The sequence below is a fragment of the Arachis ipaensis genome, chromosome B10, assembly GCF_059453495.1.
Source record: "Arachis ipaensis isolate K30076 ecotype BB chromosome B10, ASM5945349v1, whole genome shotgun sequence".
In the NCBI taxonomy this organism is placed as follows: Eukaryota; Viridiplantae; Streptophyta; class Magnoliopsida; order Fabales; family Fabaceae; genus Arachis; species Arachis ipaensis.
Genome location: NC_142435.1, coordinates 149,258,396 through 149,274,325, shown reverse-complemented (window position 1 = coordinate 149,274,325; position 15,930 = coordinate 149,258,396). Strand labels below are relative to the sequence as shown.

General features: G+C 26.8%; 2 protein-coding genes across 4 annotated transcripts; one reads left to right on the top strand and one right to left on the bottom strand.

Annotated features, from left to right (window-relative positions):
- Positions 1-707: 707 nt before the first annotated feature.
- Positions 708-2,703, bottom strand: LOC107622449 (B3 domain-containing transcription factor VRN1). The gene is made up of 4 exons (XM_016324338.3): positions 2,417-2,703; positions 1,472-2,015; positions 1,286-1,371; positions 708-1,188 (listed from the first exon to the last, which is right to left on the bottom strand). Exons 1-4 carry the CDS (start codon positions 2,513-2,515, stop codon positions 943-945), a joined length of 975 nt encoding a protein of 324 aa, XP_016179824.1. The 5' UTR covers positions 2,516-2,703; the 3' UTR covers positions 708-942.
- A 7,035-nt stretch (positions 2,704-9,738) lies between these two features.
- LOC107622450 (B3 domain-containing transcription factor VRN1-like) lies at positions 9,739-13,949 on the top strand. 3 transcript variants are annotated; one of them, XM_016324340.3, is made up of 8 exons: positions 9,739-9,848; positions 10,818-10,966; positions 11,239-11,324; positions 11,539-11,619; positions 12,302-12,455; positions 12,565-13,021; positions 13,173-13,318; positions 13,569-13,949. In XM_016324340.3, exons 5-8 carry the CDS (start codon positions 12,390-12,392, stop codon positions 13,815-13,817), a joined length of 918 nt encoding a protein of 305 aa, XP_016179826.1. In that variant the 5' UTR covers positions 9,739-9,848; positions 10,818-10,966; positions 11,239-11,324; positions 11,539-11,619; positions 12,302-12,389; the 3' UTR covers positions 13,818-13,949. The 3 variants fall into 3 exon arrangements, with proteins under 3 accessions (XP_016179826.1, XP_016179825.1, XP_088343003.1); XM_016324339.3 differs by having other exon boundaries at positions 11,536-11,619; XM_088486877.1 differs by lacking the exons at positions 9,739-9,848; positions 10,818-10,966 and adding an exon at positions 11,018-11,060 and having other exon boundaries at positions 11,536-11,619.
- Positions 13,950-15,930: the final 1,981 nt, after the last annotated feature.

Sequence of the window (15,930 nt, the reverse complement as noted above, 5' to 3'; positions counted from 1 at the left end):
CTAGATCTTCAACAGTAAGTTGACACATTTATCTCTGTCAAAAAAATTTCATGTGATGCAAAAATTCTGTTACTTTGTTCTGAACAATGGTGATTATATATATATATATATATATAATGTGTGATGCAGAGCATTCCAGCAGTCTTCTTCAGAAAACACTTTAAGAAAACAAAGGAGTATGTAAATCTACACAGTGGAAAGAAGCAGTGGCCTGTAATGAAATCAAACTTGAATGTTAGTCATGAATGCTTATTCATGTTGCAAAGCAATGGTGTCTGTTTAAGGATTAAGAGTTGTGACATGGATTCATGTTTTTCTTTACAGTTCACACTTAATTGTTGCAGTGTTGTTCTCACTATAAACCAGAAATTAGAAAAGTACCTATGGATCTTATTTCATACACAAGATTGTGTATTGTAATGGACATATTCACATAAAATTTGACAGAACTTATGAGTATGCAAGTATATCTTACATAAAGTAAGCGAAATGAACTTTTATTTTAAGTTTGGCTTAAATATGACATAAAAAACTTGTATCAATTAGTCCAATACAATGAATTAAAAAAAGTTATACACTCATTAAAACTTATTTACATTGGATTTTTTGATGTAATTACTGCAACTCTGCAAATAATTAGTAACTTTCTAAAAAGCAATAAGTATAATAAATGAGGGAGAATGAGTGAAATAGGATTCAAACCATAATTGCTTTGAAAATAAGTAGTTGGATAACTTTTGATTAGGTACTTTGTCCAAATAACATCTTATACTACCAACAGTCTATAATTCTAAATGTGTTGTTTCTGCATTGATCATTGATACATTTCTAGTTATGGTAGTAAGGAGATATCACTTCAATGCAACCATTTAGGTGTGATGAAAACTCTTGATCCCTGAACATACACCATTGATCTGCAACACAAGTAGGCATTGCCATTCCCTAATCATGGCTTCGACAAATATGAACCTTAAGCTCTGGATCTTGTCTGTTAATGAGCTCAAAGATACAAACATCTCCGGCTTTTATGTTATTTTCTTTAACGAACAAGCGCCAATTAGAGATAATGGCACTCTTCTTATATGGATAATAGATCAATGTTGCATGCCACTGCTTCTTTCCAACATGTAGAGTTGCATACTGCTTCGTGTTCTCGAAGTACATTCTGAAGAAGCAAACTGGAAGACTCTGCAATCATATCAGAATATTTCATCATCATGGTTCACAACAGTCTCAATTTTGCATGACATACAAAGTTTGCACAGAGATAAATGAATCAACTTACTGCTGGTGATCCTGCTTGGTGCTTTTGCCTAATCTTTATCACGAAAGAAGGATTTTTCGACTTGAACTTCCTTGCTTCTCTAATAACTAAGGTATTTATGCATTTTAGCCACAAAGAAAATATAAAAAGTTAAACAAAATCAGTAGAATCCAAAAAATGAAAGAATGATGAGATCATGAAACAGACCATCTATATCTGGTCTGGCACATTGAACTATTGGCTGCTTAATATCTGTTGTCTCTTCAGATTGACCATCTTCTTCAATCTTGAACTTGACATGCTGCTTCAAGTTTTGTGTATTGGGGCTTTTATCCATGTCTTTAGTTTTGATGGCTCTTTTCATTTTTTTACTTGTAGAAGGACATGATTGCTTTGGTTCTGCTATCACTTTCTTCTTCGGCCGGCCTCGGCCCCTTCGTGGCGGCGGTGCCTCCAAAGTCTCAACCAAGTTATCATCACCGATTCGGCCATTGGAAGTATACTCAATTTCGAGGCCACTCATGTCGAATATGTTTACTTTGATGTTAGAAGTTCCATTGTACTTAAACCACAACAAATGACCATTATCCAAAGTGTAAAATGTAGCAAACTCTTTCCAACCCTTTTGAAACAGAATCTCATCACCATTATTAGTCCAATCTATTTTCCATTGAGTGCCATCTGGAGGCTTCAGATACACTGGATTTGGCATATTATTGCCATGCTTCCTACTGAACTTGGTTGGTATTTTCTGCAATGTCAATGAAACTGTTGTTGGTAACCATAATTATCAAAACTCAATCTAACACAAAACTGGCAAGATACACAGAAATTGATTCCATTCACTCTATTTGTATCACTCAACCTCTTAACAACCTTCTAAGAATTATCCTTTCCTAACAGCAGCTTTGTTGATTCAGTTACTGCTCTAACTAACTAACAATCAAAAACTCAACTAAAAAGCATAAATATTGAGGAGCATATACTAGCTGGTAAGAAAAGAAGCCATGCATGTGTGTGGTTGTTACCTCGCATAGAAAATTTGACAAAAAGAGTGAAACACAAGAAGTACAAATGAAAAATTTTGTATGTGTTAAACAAAAACAGTGAAAGAAAAAAAAAAAGAGGATAGGAAGGGAAGGAAATACTCACAAGATATCCATCATCAAGGCTTTTTCTGAGAATAATCTTGAAGAAACGGATCACAGTGAACAGAGAATGCTTGTTTTTTTGGAAGCTAGAGGAAGCCATGGATGCTCTTCTTGTTCACAGAATTACAGCCATGGATGTTCTTCTTCTTCTTCAGTGGATCTCTCTAACTAAGAAGACAGCATCTGAAAAAAACCAAAATAAGGATCTTTGTACGCCTGAATTTCAGACACAATTTTGGGTAGTAAGAACAAAATAAGTTCCTCTCTCAATTTCAGACTTTGAGTCTTATTTTTTTTATTAATTTTTTTTAAAATAATTTAGACAAAAATTTAAAAATACTTAAATTTTAGACATAATTCTAAGTAAGAAGAAGATAAAATTCCTTTTATGCACTTAAATTTCAGACTTAATTTTGAGTTTTACTCTGTTTTATTTTTATTTTTAAGTAATTTAAATAAAAAAATTAAAAACAAATAAAATAAGACACTTTCTATAGTATCGTTTTTGTCCCTAACGTTTGGGATAAGTTTTAAAGTTGTCTTTAACGTTTTAATCATTCTATTTAAGTTCCTAATGTTTCAAAATTGACTGAATAATGTCCTGCTATTAGGGATCCATTAACAGAATTGATGGCAGGACAAAATTGAGACGATTTTAAAACGTTAGAGGCTTAAATAAGACGAAAACGTTGGGGACAAAAACGATAAATAGAAATAAATTTTAGTTTTATCCTTTAATAATATCAATTTTTTACTGTACATAGTATTTAATTATTTTTTAATCACATCTAAGTAAATTACATTTAATCACATTATTTTTATTCTAAATAAATTTATTTTTTTATAATTTTACACTTAAATTTATAAGTTAATATAAAAATATAAAAAAAATTATTTAGAATGAAAGTAGTGTGATTAAGTGTGATTTACTTAGATGTGATTAAAAAATAATTGAATATTATATACAATAAAAAATTGATATTATTGAAAGATAAAATTAAAATTTATTTCTATGTATCGTTTTTGTCCCCAACGTTTTTGTTCTATTTAAGTCTCTAATGTTTTAAAATTGTCTCAATTTTGTTCCACCGTCAATTCTGTTAACGGATCCCTAACGGCAGGACAACATTGAGCCAAATTTGAAAAGCTAGTGACTTAAATAAGACAATTGAAATGTTAAAGACAACTTTAAAACTTACCACAAACGTTGAGGACAAAAATCATATTTTATTCCTTTTTTATATTTACTTTTAAGTAATTTAAACAAAAAATAAAAAATGAATAAAATAAGACTCCTTTTATACGCTTAAATTTTAAATATAATTAAGTCTTACTTTTTTATTTTTATTTTTAAATAATTTAGACAAAAAAATTTGAAATAAATAAAATAAAAAATATAAAATGATATTTTATATTGTTTTTAAATAATATTTTTAATAATTTAGATTAAAAATTAAAAAATATAAAATAATATTTATAATATTTTTTATGTATTTAAATTTTAAATTCTACTTTTTTTTTCTATTTTTATTTTTAAGTAATTTAGATCAACGAAATTCGCATTAAAGAATCTCGAACAAAATAATGACAATGCTAATTTCTTAAGGGTAAGATCGTACTTTTAAGTAACATGTGAAGTTGGTGTGGAATGGAATTCACCGTTTCCTCTAATCAATAATTCACCTCTGAATCAGCTTCAAGCCTTCAACAGTGTCGCTTCTATCTCTGAAATGATAAAGCTGGTATGCATATAATATTTGTATAACAATGCTCTGAAATTTCTTGTTGGCCACAATGCTATAAAGAAGAATAAAATGATAGGACCACTAAGCATTGTACATGGAATAATGTCATTGGACTCCAAAATAAGACAGAAAATAATATAGTGGTTTCATTGAACTCTTGAAACCGCTTATTTTGGGATTTATTAATGATCGAATTCTTGACTTTTTGGATCTAAAGTTTTGATATTATGTTATGAAATCAATCATCTAAAAAGTTTAAGTTGGTAAAAAAAGATAATACTAATGATTATATTTTTAATACTGAATCGAACATCTCTAAATTTTTATTACACACATATAAATATTTCATTAACTTCATATACTTTCTTTTATAGTTATAAGTGAGGCGACTATTTATATAAAAATATTTTTAAGTAAAGATAATAGTTTAGATATTAATATATATTATATGAATTATTTAATAATTTTCAATTCATTTTCACGTAAGAAAAATCTTCATGTGAGTAATCACTTGATAAATAATGCTGTTTCCACTGCCATGTACAATAAATGCGAGTTAAAACCTAAAAGTAGGTAGAATCTAATTAATCTATGTATTCTCTTTTCCAAAGAGGTTCACTTTTCTATGTGTAGGAATCAGTAAATCTATATGACTATATTTACTATTTAGTCAATAAATGCTGGTGCGTTTGATAAATGTGTTGAAAATAAGAGAAGTGTATTTGAATCTTTTTAAACATTTTACTTTTATTTTTGTTAATTTTTTATTTTTCTGAATACAGAAGTAATTCTGCTTTTGAATATTACGTTTATACGAAATTAAAATTTGTTATTTCTGCGTATATGTTGATGGTTACTGTTAAAAAATAAATAAAAAATTTATTTTTTACCCATTTTACTTTTTATTTTATTCTATAAAAAGAATACTAGTAATTATTATTTTCATGGCTTCACAGTAATTTTTTTTCTAAGTTTTTGTTTTAACTTTTTTTTTTCATCAAAATATTTTAGATTTGTTTCAATCACAGATAAGATTAATATTTTAATTTTTTATTATTTTTAGTATTTTTTTATATTTTAATTTTTATATTTTTGTTCATATGATATATGTTATTAGTTTTATGAAACTTTTATTGTTTCTTATCTATATGAGTTTTTTTTTCTATTTTTCGATGTACTGTATTTTCGTTTTGTATAAAAAAAATATAATTTTTATTCGTTTCTGTAAAATTTATAATTGTAATTATTATATACTACGTTTATCATCAAAATTTTATAAATGAAAAATTAATTATAAGTAACAGTAGAATCATAAATAATAAAAATTTATAGTTTAAAATAATACTAAATTAAAGAGTACTGGTAATACTAAAAAAATTAGATAATATTTTTTTGTTTGACGTTATAAAATTTATAATACTCTCTTTTATATTTTTATTTTTTATTGTATTTATTTTATTTATATAATAAATAATTTTTATATTATTTTTGTTAGTGTTCAAATTTTTCATGTATATTATTATTTTTTTGCCATTCTTATTGTTTCTTTGTTCATATTAATTTTTTTCATTTACTGTTATTTATTTCTAATATTTTTGTTTTGGTTGAAATTTTTTATTTTTTATTCAATTCTGTAAAATTTATAATTATAATACTCGTATATTATATTTTATTATAATTTTTTATAATATAGATTATGATCTTATTTAAAAAGATAAATTAAATAAAAAATTATTCATAACTAATAAAATATATTTTGTTAACTTTTATATGTTACTTTAATATAGTAAGTAAATATTAGTTTTATTATAAAATTAATTAATAAAATCTATTTAAGTATTTAAATTAAGATGATAAAATAATATAAAAAATATTTAAATTGATGTCTGTTTTAATAATTTTTTATTTAAAATTAATTTACAGTAAATCCTAACCTTTCATTTTGAGTATAGTCTTTATAAGAACCTGATTGAAAATTTAATAAATGAATAAATATAAAGACCGATAGAGTAATTAAACCTTTAACAAATTATTTATGGTCTAATTCAAATTTTTGACTACCAAATCCTATCTATAATCTATTATCTATTATAATATATATATTAAAAAAAAAGTCCAAATTGACAAATAAGTTTTTACGTTCCATATAAAATTGTGATGTCATCTATGTAATAACATAAAAAAATATCTATTTTAAAACAAGTTTATACAACTATAAAAATAATATTTATATAATCAATCTAGTATTAATATCATAATTTTATAAAATTATTAATTTATATCAATGATCTAAATTCTAATACGGTATATTTTATTTAACTAATAAATTTTATTTTACAAAAATTTATCTATCAATTTAATTTAATATTAATAACTTCATTCTTGTATTATAGTATTAAGTTTATTAAACATATGTATTAAAGGATAAATTCTTTTAAATATTAAAATATATAATTGAATTGAATTTTATTTAAATTTAATATTAATTTTTAAGATTTTTTTAATACACATTTTTTTATATAAAAATTAATTTCGTGGAACCATGCGAGTTCAATCTAGTTATTAGCACAAACACGGAAAGTGAATGTGTTTATGAAAGAAAGAGAGGATTGAAGGCAAGAAAATGCTCATAACGAATTCCATTTTGGAGGCCTTTTGTGAGAGAATTCTTGAAGAAACGGATCACAGAGGAAACATGCACTAAATTCCGCTGTCAAAAGGAATCTATGAAAGAGTCAAAAAAAAAAAAAAAAAAAAGGAAACCTGCACTAAATTTCGCCGTCAAAAAAGAAATTACGAAAGAGTCAAAAAAAGATGACGCTGGTTATTTATTGTTATTTATTAAGGGTAGATAGTAATTGAAGTAACCTTAAAAACTGGGATGCAATAAGATTTTTCTTGAAATAAATAAAAAATTTTTATTTTTAAAAATAAATTATTTTAATTTTAATTTTTGGAATACATGTTTTTTTAGAGTGAGTTTACTGCATCCATCTGTGAATTTCTATGACTATAATTTTATAGAAATTATTGTATCCCAATAAACTTCACCCAAAAATACACATTCAACAAAATATGGTTGTTTTAACGTCGACAATAATAACGATTTTTTTTTTTGGTGACTCGACAATAATAACGATTATTACTGTAGTCTCCAAAAATACACAGATAAATAAAAATAAACTATATTTAATAAAGATTTTTTTATATTATAAATTAAAAAAATTATTATTTCAACAAAAAAAATACTTATTCTAATGTACTCTTATGTACTTTAAAAATAATAATAATAATTGTTATTGTCTCCTGTCACACTTAAAAATTTAAATTATAATTTATTGACTCTTGTGTTATAGTATTTAAATTTATTAAACATATGTATTAAATGATAAGATCTTTTAAATACTAACATATATAATTGAATTTAATTTTATTTAGATTTAATATTAATTTTTAAGATTATTTTAATAAATACTTTCCTTTATATAAAAATTAAATTTCGTGGATCCGCCGGGTTTAATGTAGATCAGCAGAAACATGGAAAGTAAATGTATTTATGAAAGAAAGAGGTGATTGAAGGCAAGAAAATGCTCGTAAAGGAAACCATGCACTAAATTCTGGTGTCAGGAAGACATCTTATGAAAGAGTCAAAAAAAATATGACGTTGGTTATTTATTAAGGGTAGGATAGTAATTTAAATAACCATAAAAGCTGGGATGCAATAGAATTCTTTTTGAAATAAATAAAAAAACATTACTTTCAAAAACAAATTATTTTAACTTCAATTTTCAGAATACATTTTTTTTAGAATGTGTTCCCCGCAGCCACCCGCAAACTTTTATAATTTCAAAAAATTTGTTGCATTCCGATTACTTTATCCAAATTCTTTTCAAAATTATATTAAAAAAGTATATAAAAGTATATAAAAGTACATAATAAAAAATATATAGATATACAAAAATAAATTATATTTAATAAAAAATTTTATATTATAAATTAAAAAATTATTATTTTTCAAAAAAACGACTTATTTCTATATATTTTTGTGTACTATGTATTCTAGAGACGATGATAACAATTATTATTGACCGTTATAAAGCTTAAAATTTTGAGTCAGCCAGTTATTTTTGAAAATTCTAAATAAAATTGACGGGAGAATGCGATGAACTTAATAATTTATATGAAATTCGTTGGAGTGGGACAAACTCTATTAATATTATAGAGTTAGTTGAAAATTGCAGCAAACTTGCCTAAAATTAAAAAAAAAAAACGTATTCTAATATTTTTTTTGGTGACTAACGTATTCTAATATTTAAAGTTGAATAATTTCTTTTTGAAAATAATATTTTTTTATTTATTTTGAAAAAAAAATTCTCCAATTCGATGTTTTCTCTCATCAATCATTTAGTATTCATAACACATTTGAATTGATCAGATAATTAGCTCATTTATCCACTTAAATAAATATTGAGAATTTAAATTTTACATTGTGCATACAACAATTTTATTAACCTTTCGAACTTGTCCTACGACGGATCAATTTTTTATCTATAAGCGAAACAAAAAAAATATAATTTGGTGTCAATATTTCATAATTTGATGTCTCAATTTGTGAATCAAGCTTCAACAGTTCTACTTCTACTACATCATTGCACTGCTCAATATATTGAATATATTTTTCAAGAACACATCATTATATTGAGAGTACAACTTTACATTCTCCAAAGAATAAAACAAAATAATTACATTCTCAGTTTCTCACACACCATCCATGACATCCAAACCAGTCCTTTTCTTCAAGGTTATAGTCTCAAGACCTCTTAAAAAAATTATTATTTCCCAAAGAAACGATTTATTTTCTGTGTATTTTTGTGTATTATGTATTCTAAAGATGATAATAATAGTTGGTTGCCATAGACTGCTGTAAAATTTAAGAATTTGAGTTAATTAGTTATTTTTTAGAATTCAAAGTAAAGTTGGTCGGAGAATGTAACGAACTTCGTCATTTATATGAAATTCGTCGGGGTGGGACAAATTTTATTAATATTATAGAGTTCGTTGGAAACTGCGGCAAATTTGCTTAAAATTAAAAAAAAACATATTCCGATAAAGTTGAAATAATTTCTTTTTAAAAATAATGTTTTTTTTATTTATTTCAGAAAAAAATTCTGCAATTTACCATTTTCTCTCATCAATAATTTGGTGTCCATAACATACTTAGATTGATCGAGTGATCAACTCATTTGTCCACTTAAATAAATATTGAGAGTTTAAATTTTACATTATACATACAACAATTTATTAATCTATCAAGTTGGTCTTTAAATTAAATTCAGATCTGCGATGAATTAATTTTTTATCTATGAGATTAAAATACGTGAATAAGCAAAACAAAAAAAATATAATTTGATCTCTCAATTTTTGTAAATCAAGCTTCAACAGTTCTCCAAAAGAATCTATTTATAACTTCCATAAACGCTAGACTAAGTAATAAAGTACCCCGTATTTTTCTCTCTGCCTCTGGTTGTCGCGCAATCCCTTCTACTACTTGCCCTGCAGTAGTGCCTTGGCCAACCCCAGGTCCAATAGAAGCAAGCCCTACAGCCAACCCAGCACAGCCAATGCAGAAGACGGGAATGTAGGTGACAATAAGATGGATGTGTCTGGCACCAACCCACTGGTTGAGAGGTTTCTCCCCTTTTTTACTCTATCCTTTTTACCGGCCAATGAAATAAATTAATAATAGAATGATAGTACGAAGAGTTAATGGAATATTTGTATAATATATACAATGAAGGTTTAGGGAGTATTAGAGATATAACTATTAGTGTTATCTTTTTCTATCAGCTGGAGCATTTGAGATGAGTGATATCATGACATGGTATTAGAGCTCTAAATCCAAAAGGTCAAGAACTCTAGATCATTTATAATATATAAAAGTTGATTCCAATTCTCTCTACAATGAGTTTAAGTTATCTTTTCTTTGCTAATGATGTCACATCAGTAATTCTAATGATTTGGCAAAAGATGAAAATCAAGTAATCAACCAATCACTATTGAATAAAATAAAATATTTTAAAAAAATTAAAACAAAAAACTCTTATCTATTATTATTCAATTGAAACATCAAATACTAATTAAATATAATAAACATACATTAAAAGTGTCATAATAATAATAATAATTATAAAAGTTTCAGTTGCAAATATTCAAATTTTACAACTTATACATATTAAGACTCTTACTATTTTTCATTTCTTAATCTCTCATACTAATTGTAAAAGATTTCTTAAATTTAATATAACATTTTTATTTACAAACAAACAAAAAACGTAAGAAAAGACAAAGTGTAGCAATTAATGCAAAAAAAAATACAGTTTTATATAACTCTAATATAAATAACCTGTCTTTTTTAAAAATAAATAAATTCAAAATCTATTTATAATATATTTTTTAATATATTTTTAATATAACATTTATTAAAATATACTATATAGTATAAGTAATCTACCTCTATGTGCATTACGCAGTCTCACTTTAGTTTTTATATAATTAAAATAGATGGATGGATGGATGGATGGATGGATGGATGGATAGATAGTTAGAAGATTTATTTATTTATTTATTTTATTAAGTTATTTATTTTGCTTAGTGCAGGATCATTTGGAGCTTTTCCCATAATATGCACCAAGACTGCGTCCCTTAACACTTCACTCTCACATTTTCTGGTTCAATTCCATTACAACTCTCTCTCCTTACAGTAACCACGCCATTTTCCACATTCTTTTGCCACACAACAAATTAAGGTAACCACTTTTCAAGTCTCTTTCCTTACGTGAAGCATGTGATTAGTGCATTTCTTTGTGTGTTTTTCAACTTCCGGTGTTCTCTGTGATCGTGGTGAGAGAAGAAGAAGCTTCTTGATCTTTTATGCGATTTTATTTTATAAAGAAGAAAGTAAAAAAAAAGAACCGTTTTGAACTGAACCTAGCTAATAGTAGCTCTGGCGATTGAATCATGTTTAATGATATCTTGGTGTTCTTTAAAGTTATGTATTTTTATGTTACTTCGATTTCAGGATCCCAAATCCAGAATCTGTATTGGTTGTACATACTCCTCTCTTGAAAATCAAGATGTCATGTATACCATAGATCCCTGAATAAGGTGATGATTCTAGATATATAATTATGACCGTAATAATGTGTGTACATATTGAAATTTGCCTAATATTTTGTAATTACTATGCTGTCTTCTTCTTTTCCCCAGTTCCATTCCTTCATTAAGTGTTATTCTTCTGTGCTAAGGATGTATTACTTCCATTAACCACTTTCTTTCAATTTTTTTCTGATTCAATTATTGTCTAACTTATTGCCAGAAGGCTGAAGTACCAATAATTCACCTGCTGAAGGGACCCAGCCATCATTCTTTAAGTACAATAACTCAGTTGAACAGCTATAAGGTAATATTTGATGGTCAAGGGGTTGTGTGCTTGATCTTCTTGTCCCTCTGATTTGTGATTGTGTTATGTGATGAAAAGTAAATTTTGTATGTCTTTTAAGGAACTACTATTAGTACTTGTTTGGGCGCCATTGTTAAAAAAAAGAGTTTTTATTTTTTACTGTCTTTGGCAAATTTCTAGTAGTACAAGTAAAAGCAGTAGAAAAATAAAAAAAAATATTTTTTTTGAGAAGCTGTAATTAACAATTTTTTTTTGAGATATTTTTCACGTAATAAATAAACAAAAAAGTACTTTTATATTGTTATACCAAAAAATAATTGATAAATAAAAAGATCTTTTTGTATGAAATATTCAAACATAAAATTATTTTTACTTATCCATAAAATCTTTTAAAAAAAATAACTCGAAAAAAGATGTTTTCTTAGAAGTTCACCCAAATAAGACTTTAGTTGAAAATTTTGACATCTTATTTTATAATCATCAATATGGAACAAGTAAACTTTAACATTTATTGCATAATTGTATGCCAATTTTTTCCTTTTTTTTTTTTTTTGAATTGGTTAAAGTCACACAGCACATTATATCATGCTATCTTATTTCCAATAGTTGTGTTGTAATGTGTTTCCTTCCCTTTGGTGTTGGATTGCACATTGTATTGTTGCAATCCGGAAATGCAATCCAGTGGGCCTGAATCAGCAAGATCCGTCACAAACCGGGTCCAGTCCTAGTAAAACAAAATAATTACATTCTCAGTTTCTCACACACCATCCATGACATCCAAACCAGTCCTTTTCTTCAAGATTATAATCTCACAATCTCTTCAACAAGGGATACTTGTAAGAATATTTATTCGTACCTAAGCAGCATCTTTATTTTTTTTTTTCCTTCATTTATTAATTCGAAGTGTTTGACTATGCATGCTAACATTGATTAAGTTCTTTGCAGAAACTCCCAAAGAATTTCAGTAGAAAATATGGTGCTTCTTTACCAAAGCCTGTGTTTCTCAAGCCTCCAAATGGAACTGAATGGAAAGTAGATTGGACTATGCATGATGCTGATGTTGTGTTTGAAAATGGTTGGAAAGAGTTTGTTAAATATTACTCTATAAATCATGGGTATGTGTTGAAGTTTGAATATAATGGAAATTCCAAATTGGGGGTTCAAATTTGTGACAAGAGTGGCCTTGAAATAGAGTATCCTGTCAATGTTAATCAACAAGAAAAGGTTAACATTATTGAGATCAGTGATGAAGAAGTTCAAGCGTTCGATGAAATGCCTCAACGACAAAACAATAGAAGGAAATCACCAAAGTCTCAGCTTAACCAAAGGAATGGTAATCAGTCTCAAGGGACAAGTTTTTTGAAGTCAACATCAACATCCATTGAAAAAGAATTAGATGGTGGTATGCATTTTCATTTTCTATTTTTCGGATACAACAGAGGTTTTGTGGTCAATTATGCATTAACATAAACATGTTGTTCAATTATGCATTAACATAAAAAAATGCTACTGATTGTGTTATTAAACTATGTGGATTTGTTGGGATGCTACAGATAGAAAGGAAACTCAAACAACTTCAAAGGTTAAAAGTCCCCTCGCTGAAACAAGTGGTACTCTGAAGGAAGCTGAGAAATTCACCTCAAAAAATCCGTTTTTCATCATAAATGTAACGAAAAAATTTCTGGACCAAAGCAGACCGGTAAGATGGTGTTAATATCAAGCAATAAAACAGATACTCCCTCTGTTTCAAACTAAGTTGCATTCAATTTTCGATTCATTGAAAAAGTAATGTATTTGGATAAAGGGTTTGTCTAGATATATTAATTTTTCAATGAACAAAAAAGTGAAAAGACACTTATTTTGAAACAGGAGGAGTATATTACTACAGCTGTGAGTTTATTACATGTCATAAGTTGGTTATCTATAAAGAAAATGTAACTTTGATGCAGAATGTACCAATTGACTTTGTCAAAAAGTACCTGAAGCAAAAGCAGTTTGCCATGGTAAGGTTTAGAGATAAATTGTGGCCTTTGAAGTTGCTGCCTTATGTAACAAAAAAGGAATCAATCCGGTTGTCCACCGGGTGGAACTTGTTTGCTAAAGCAAGTGAATTGCAAGCTGGAGATGTTTGCATCTTTGAGCTGATCAACATGAAAAATTCAGAGTTTGATGTTCACTTCTTTAGATGTCACTCCTAAGCAATCCATTTGGGACTCTGCTAGTGTGTTAGTTTTCTTAACTTTGAATAGGTATCACTTTTTTTTTTTCCAATGTAATCTGCAAAACCTCCAGGACTTATATCATCATCATGTAATAATCTTCCTGTTACATGTCATTGGCTGCATTTTTTTACCTTTCATGTTAAAGATTTGATGAATGTGAATATCAGCATTTGAGTCATTCAATTTAAAGCACACGCATTTAAGTGAAGGGTTTAGCAACAATTTATATAGGAACTGGAAAAAGGGATGTCAAAAGAAAGGGTAGGGTAGTAATTTCAACAGTTGAAAAGAAGGACGCAATTTTACTATAGTGTCCTTAAAATGTGAGAATCACAGTTACTGTATGAGAATCCAACATCTAAGATTTAACAAGCTTCACTTCACGAGTGTCCATGTTGTACTTCTGAGTTCTGAGCATCTTTTAACAGTGTCCTTTTTTGTATATCACTTTTATTTACAGAGTTTTTTTTTTTAAAATAAAAAACTATATATTTTCCATTTTATACAAAAATATTGGCTAGGTGGATGTCAAATTTTTAAATAACTTCTTATGGAATAACCAATCAATAATATATCCAATTTTCAAACTCATTTTAAAAATACAAGTAATGAATAAAACTAAAATATTTTAGTTATAGGTTTAGAAATATTTGAACTTATATCTAGATAAATTTTTTATAGAAATTAAAATTAAGTATTTTTAAAATGCATAAAATTAACTTTATTTATTCAGATTAGTGAATTAATATGCCTAAACGGATAAACCCTATAAAGACAAACTATTAATTCACTTTTTCTTTTGGTTGCTAAAAGATTATTTGATATATAAGTTTTGGAAATTTATGTTACTTTGTACAACTAAAAATATTATTGGACAAAAGAAACTATTGTCAAAAGTGGAGTTATTAGAAAAGAAGAACATATAATTATTTTTTTTAACTAAAAGGTAATTCGTAATTACACTTACACCCTTAAGTTCACTTTGTTAAAAGTGGGGGGGGGGGGGGGGGACATATATTTATGTTCATGCATGCATCGAAACTAGCGTTGACTACAATGACTGTCGTAGGTTTTGTCGTTTACTGTTGATAAGACTTGAAATGGGTTATATTGGTAATTTCAAATTTGGAATATTCACAAAATCACCATTCAGTAATCAGCATGACTCCACTTTTTCTCCTCAGAAATGAGAACCAAATAAACTAAAATAATATTGTTTATAGGAGTGAAACAAGAATTTTACATATATTATTTTTAATATGGAGATAAAAATAGTGATTTTGTTGAATATTGATATTTGATTCTTTTTATTTTTGTTATGGAGGTGGGATTGGGGTAGGACGGGGTTATGGAGCGTGTGTGAGCATTACAGATTGTGGTGTCAGCTAACAACAAATCGAACAAATCGGACCGTTTTGCATTGTATTTCAATTCAAAAATATTTTATAATAATCAAATCGTACCCTCCGATTTAATTTTCGTATAATTAAAAAAAAAAAAATAGAACACGGACAGTTCGATTTGCTGCCTCAAAAATTTAAATTTTTCCTCCTTGCAACTAACACTGTACCACACAAACAATTCGGACCATCCGAATTGTATCTTACAAGAGCAGAAAAAAACTGCCCCACATTGTGGTGTAGTATCACCCTTCCCCATAACGTAGCATAACACACTTAAAGGTTCTATAACCAAATTAATCAACAGATATTTGAAATGTATTATAATATTATGAATGTATTAAAAAAGGTGTTCAGCACACATTCAAAATGTTTGACAATGTCTAACACATACTCTACATATTATTAGAATGATGACACGTGTTACAACATGCAGACTTTTTACCTATAAAATTCACTTACCTTTAATTACATCAAATAATTTTATTTTTAATAAAAATATCAATATTTTTTCATATAAAAAAAATTAGCCAGAATTTTACGCTATTTGTCAATGAAAAAAATGTTAAATAAAATTTAAATTTATAATAAATTAATTTTTAATATATTAAATTAAAAAATATTCTAAACAAAATAAATAAATTATATAAGTAATTATGACATTTAATTAATTAATAAAATAAAAATTA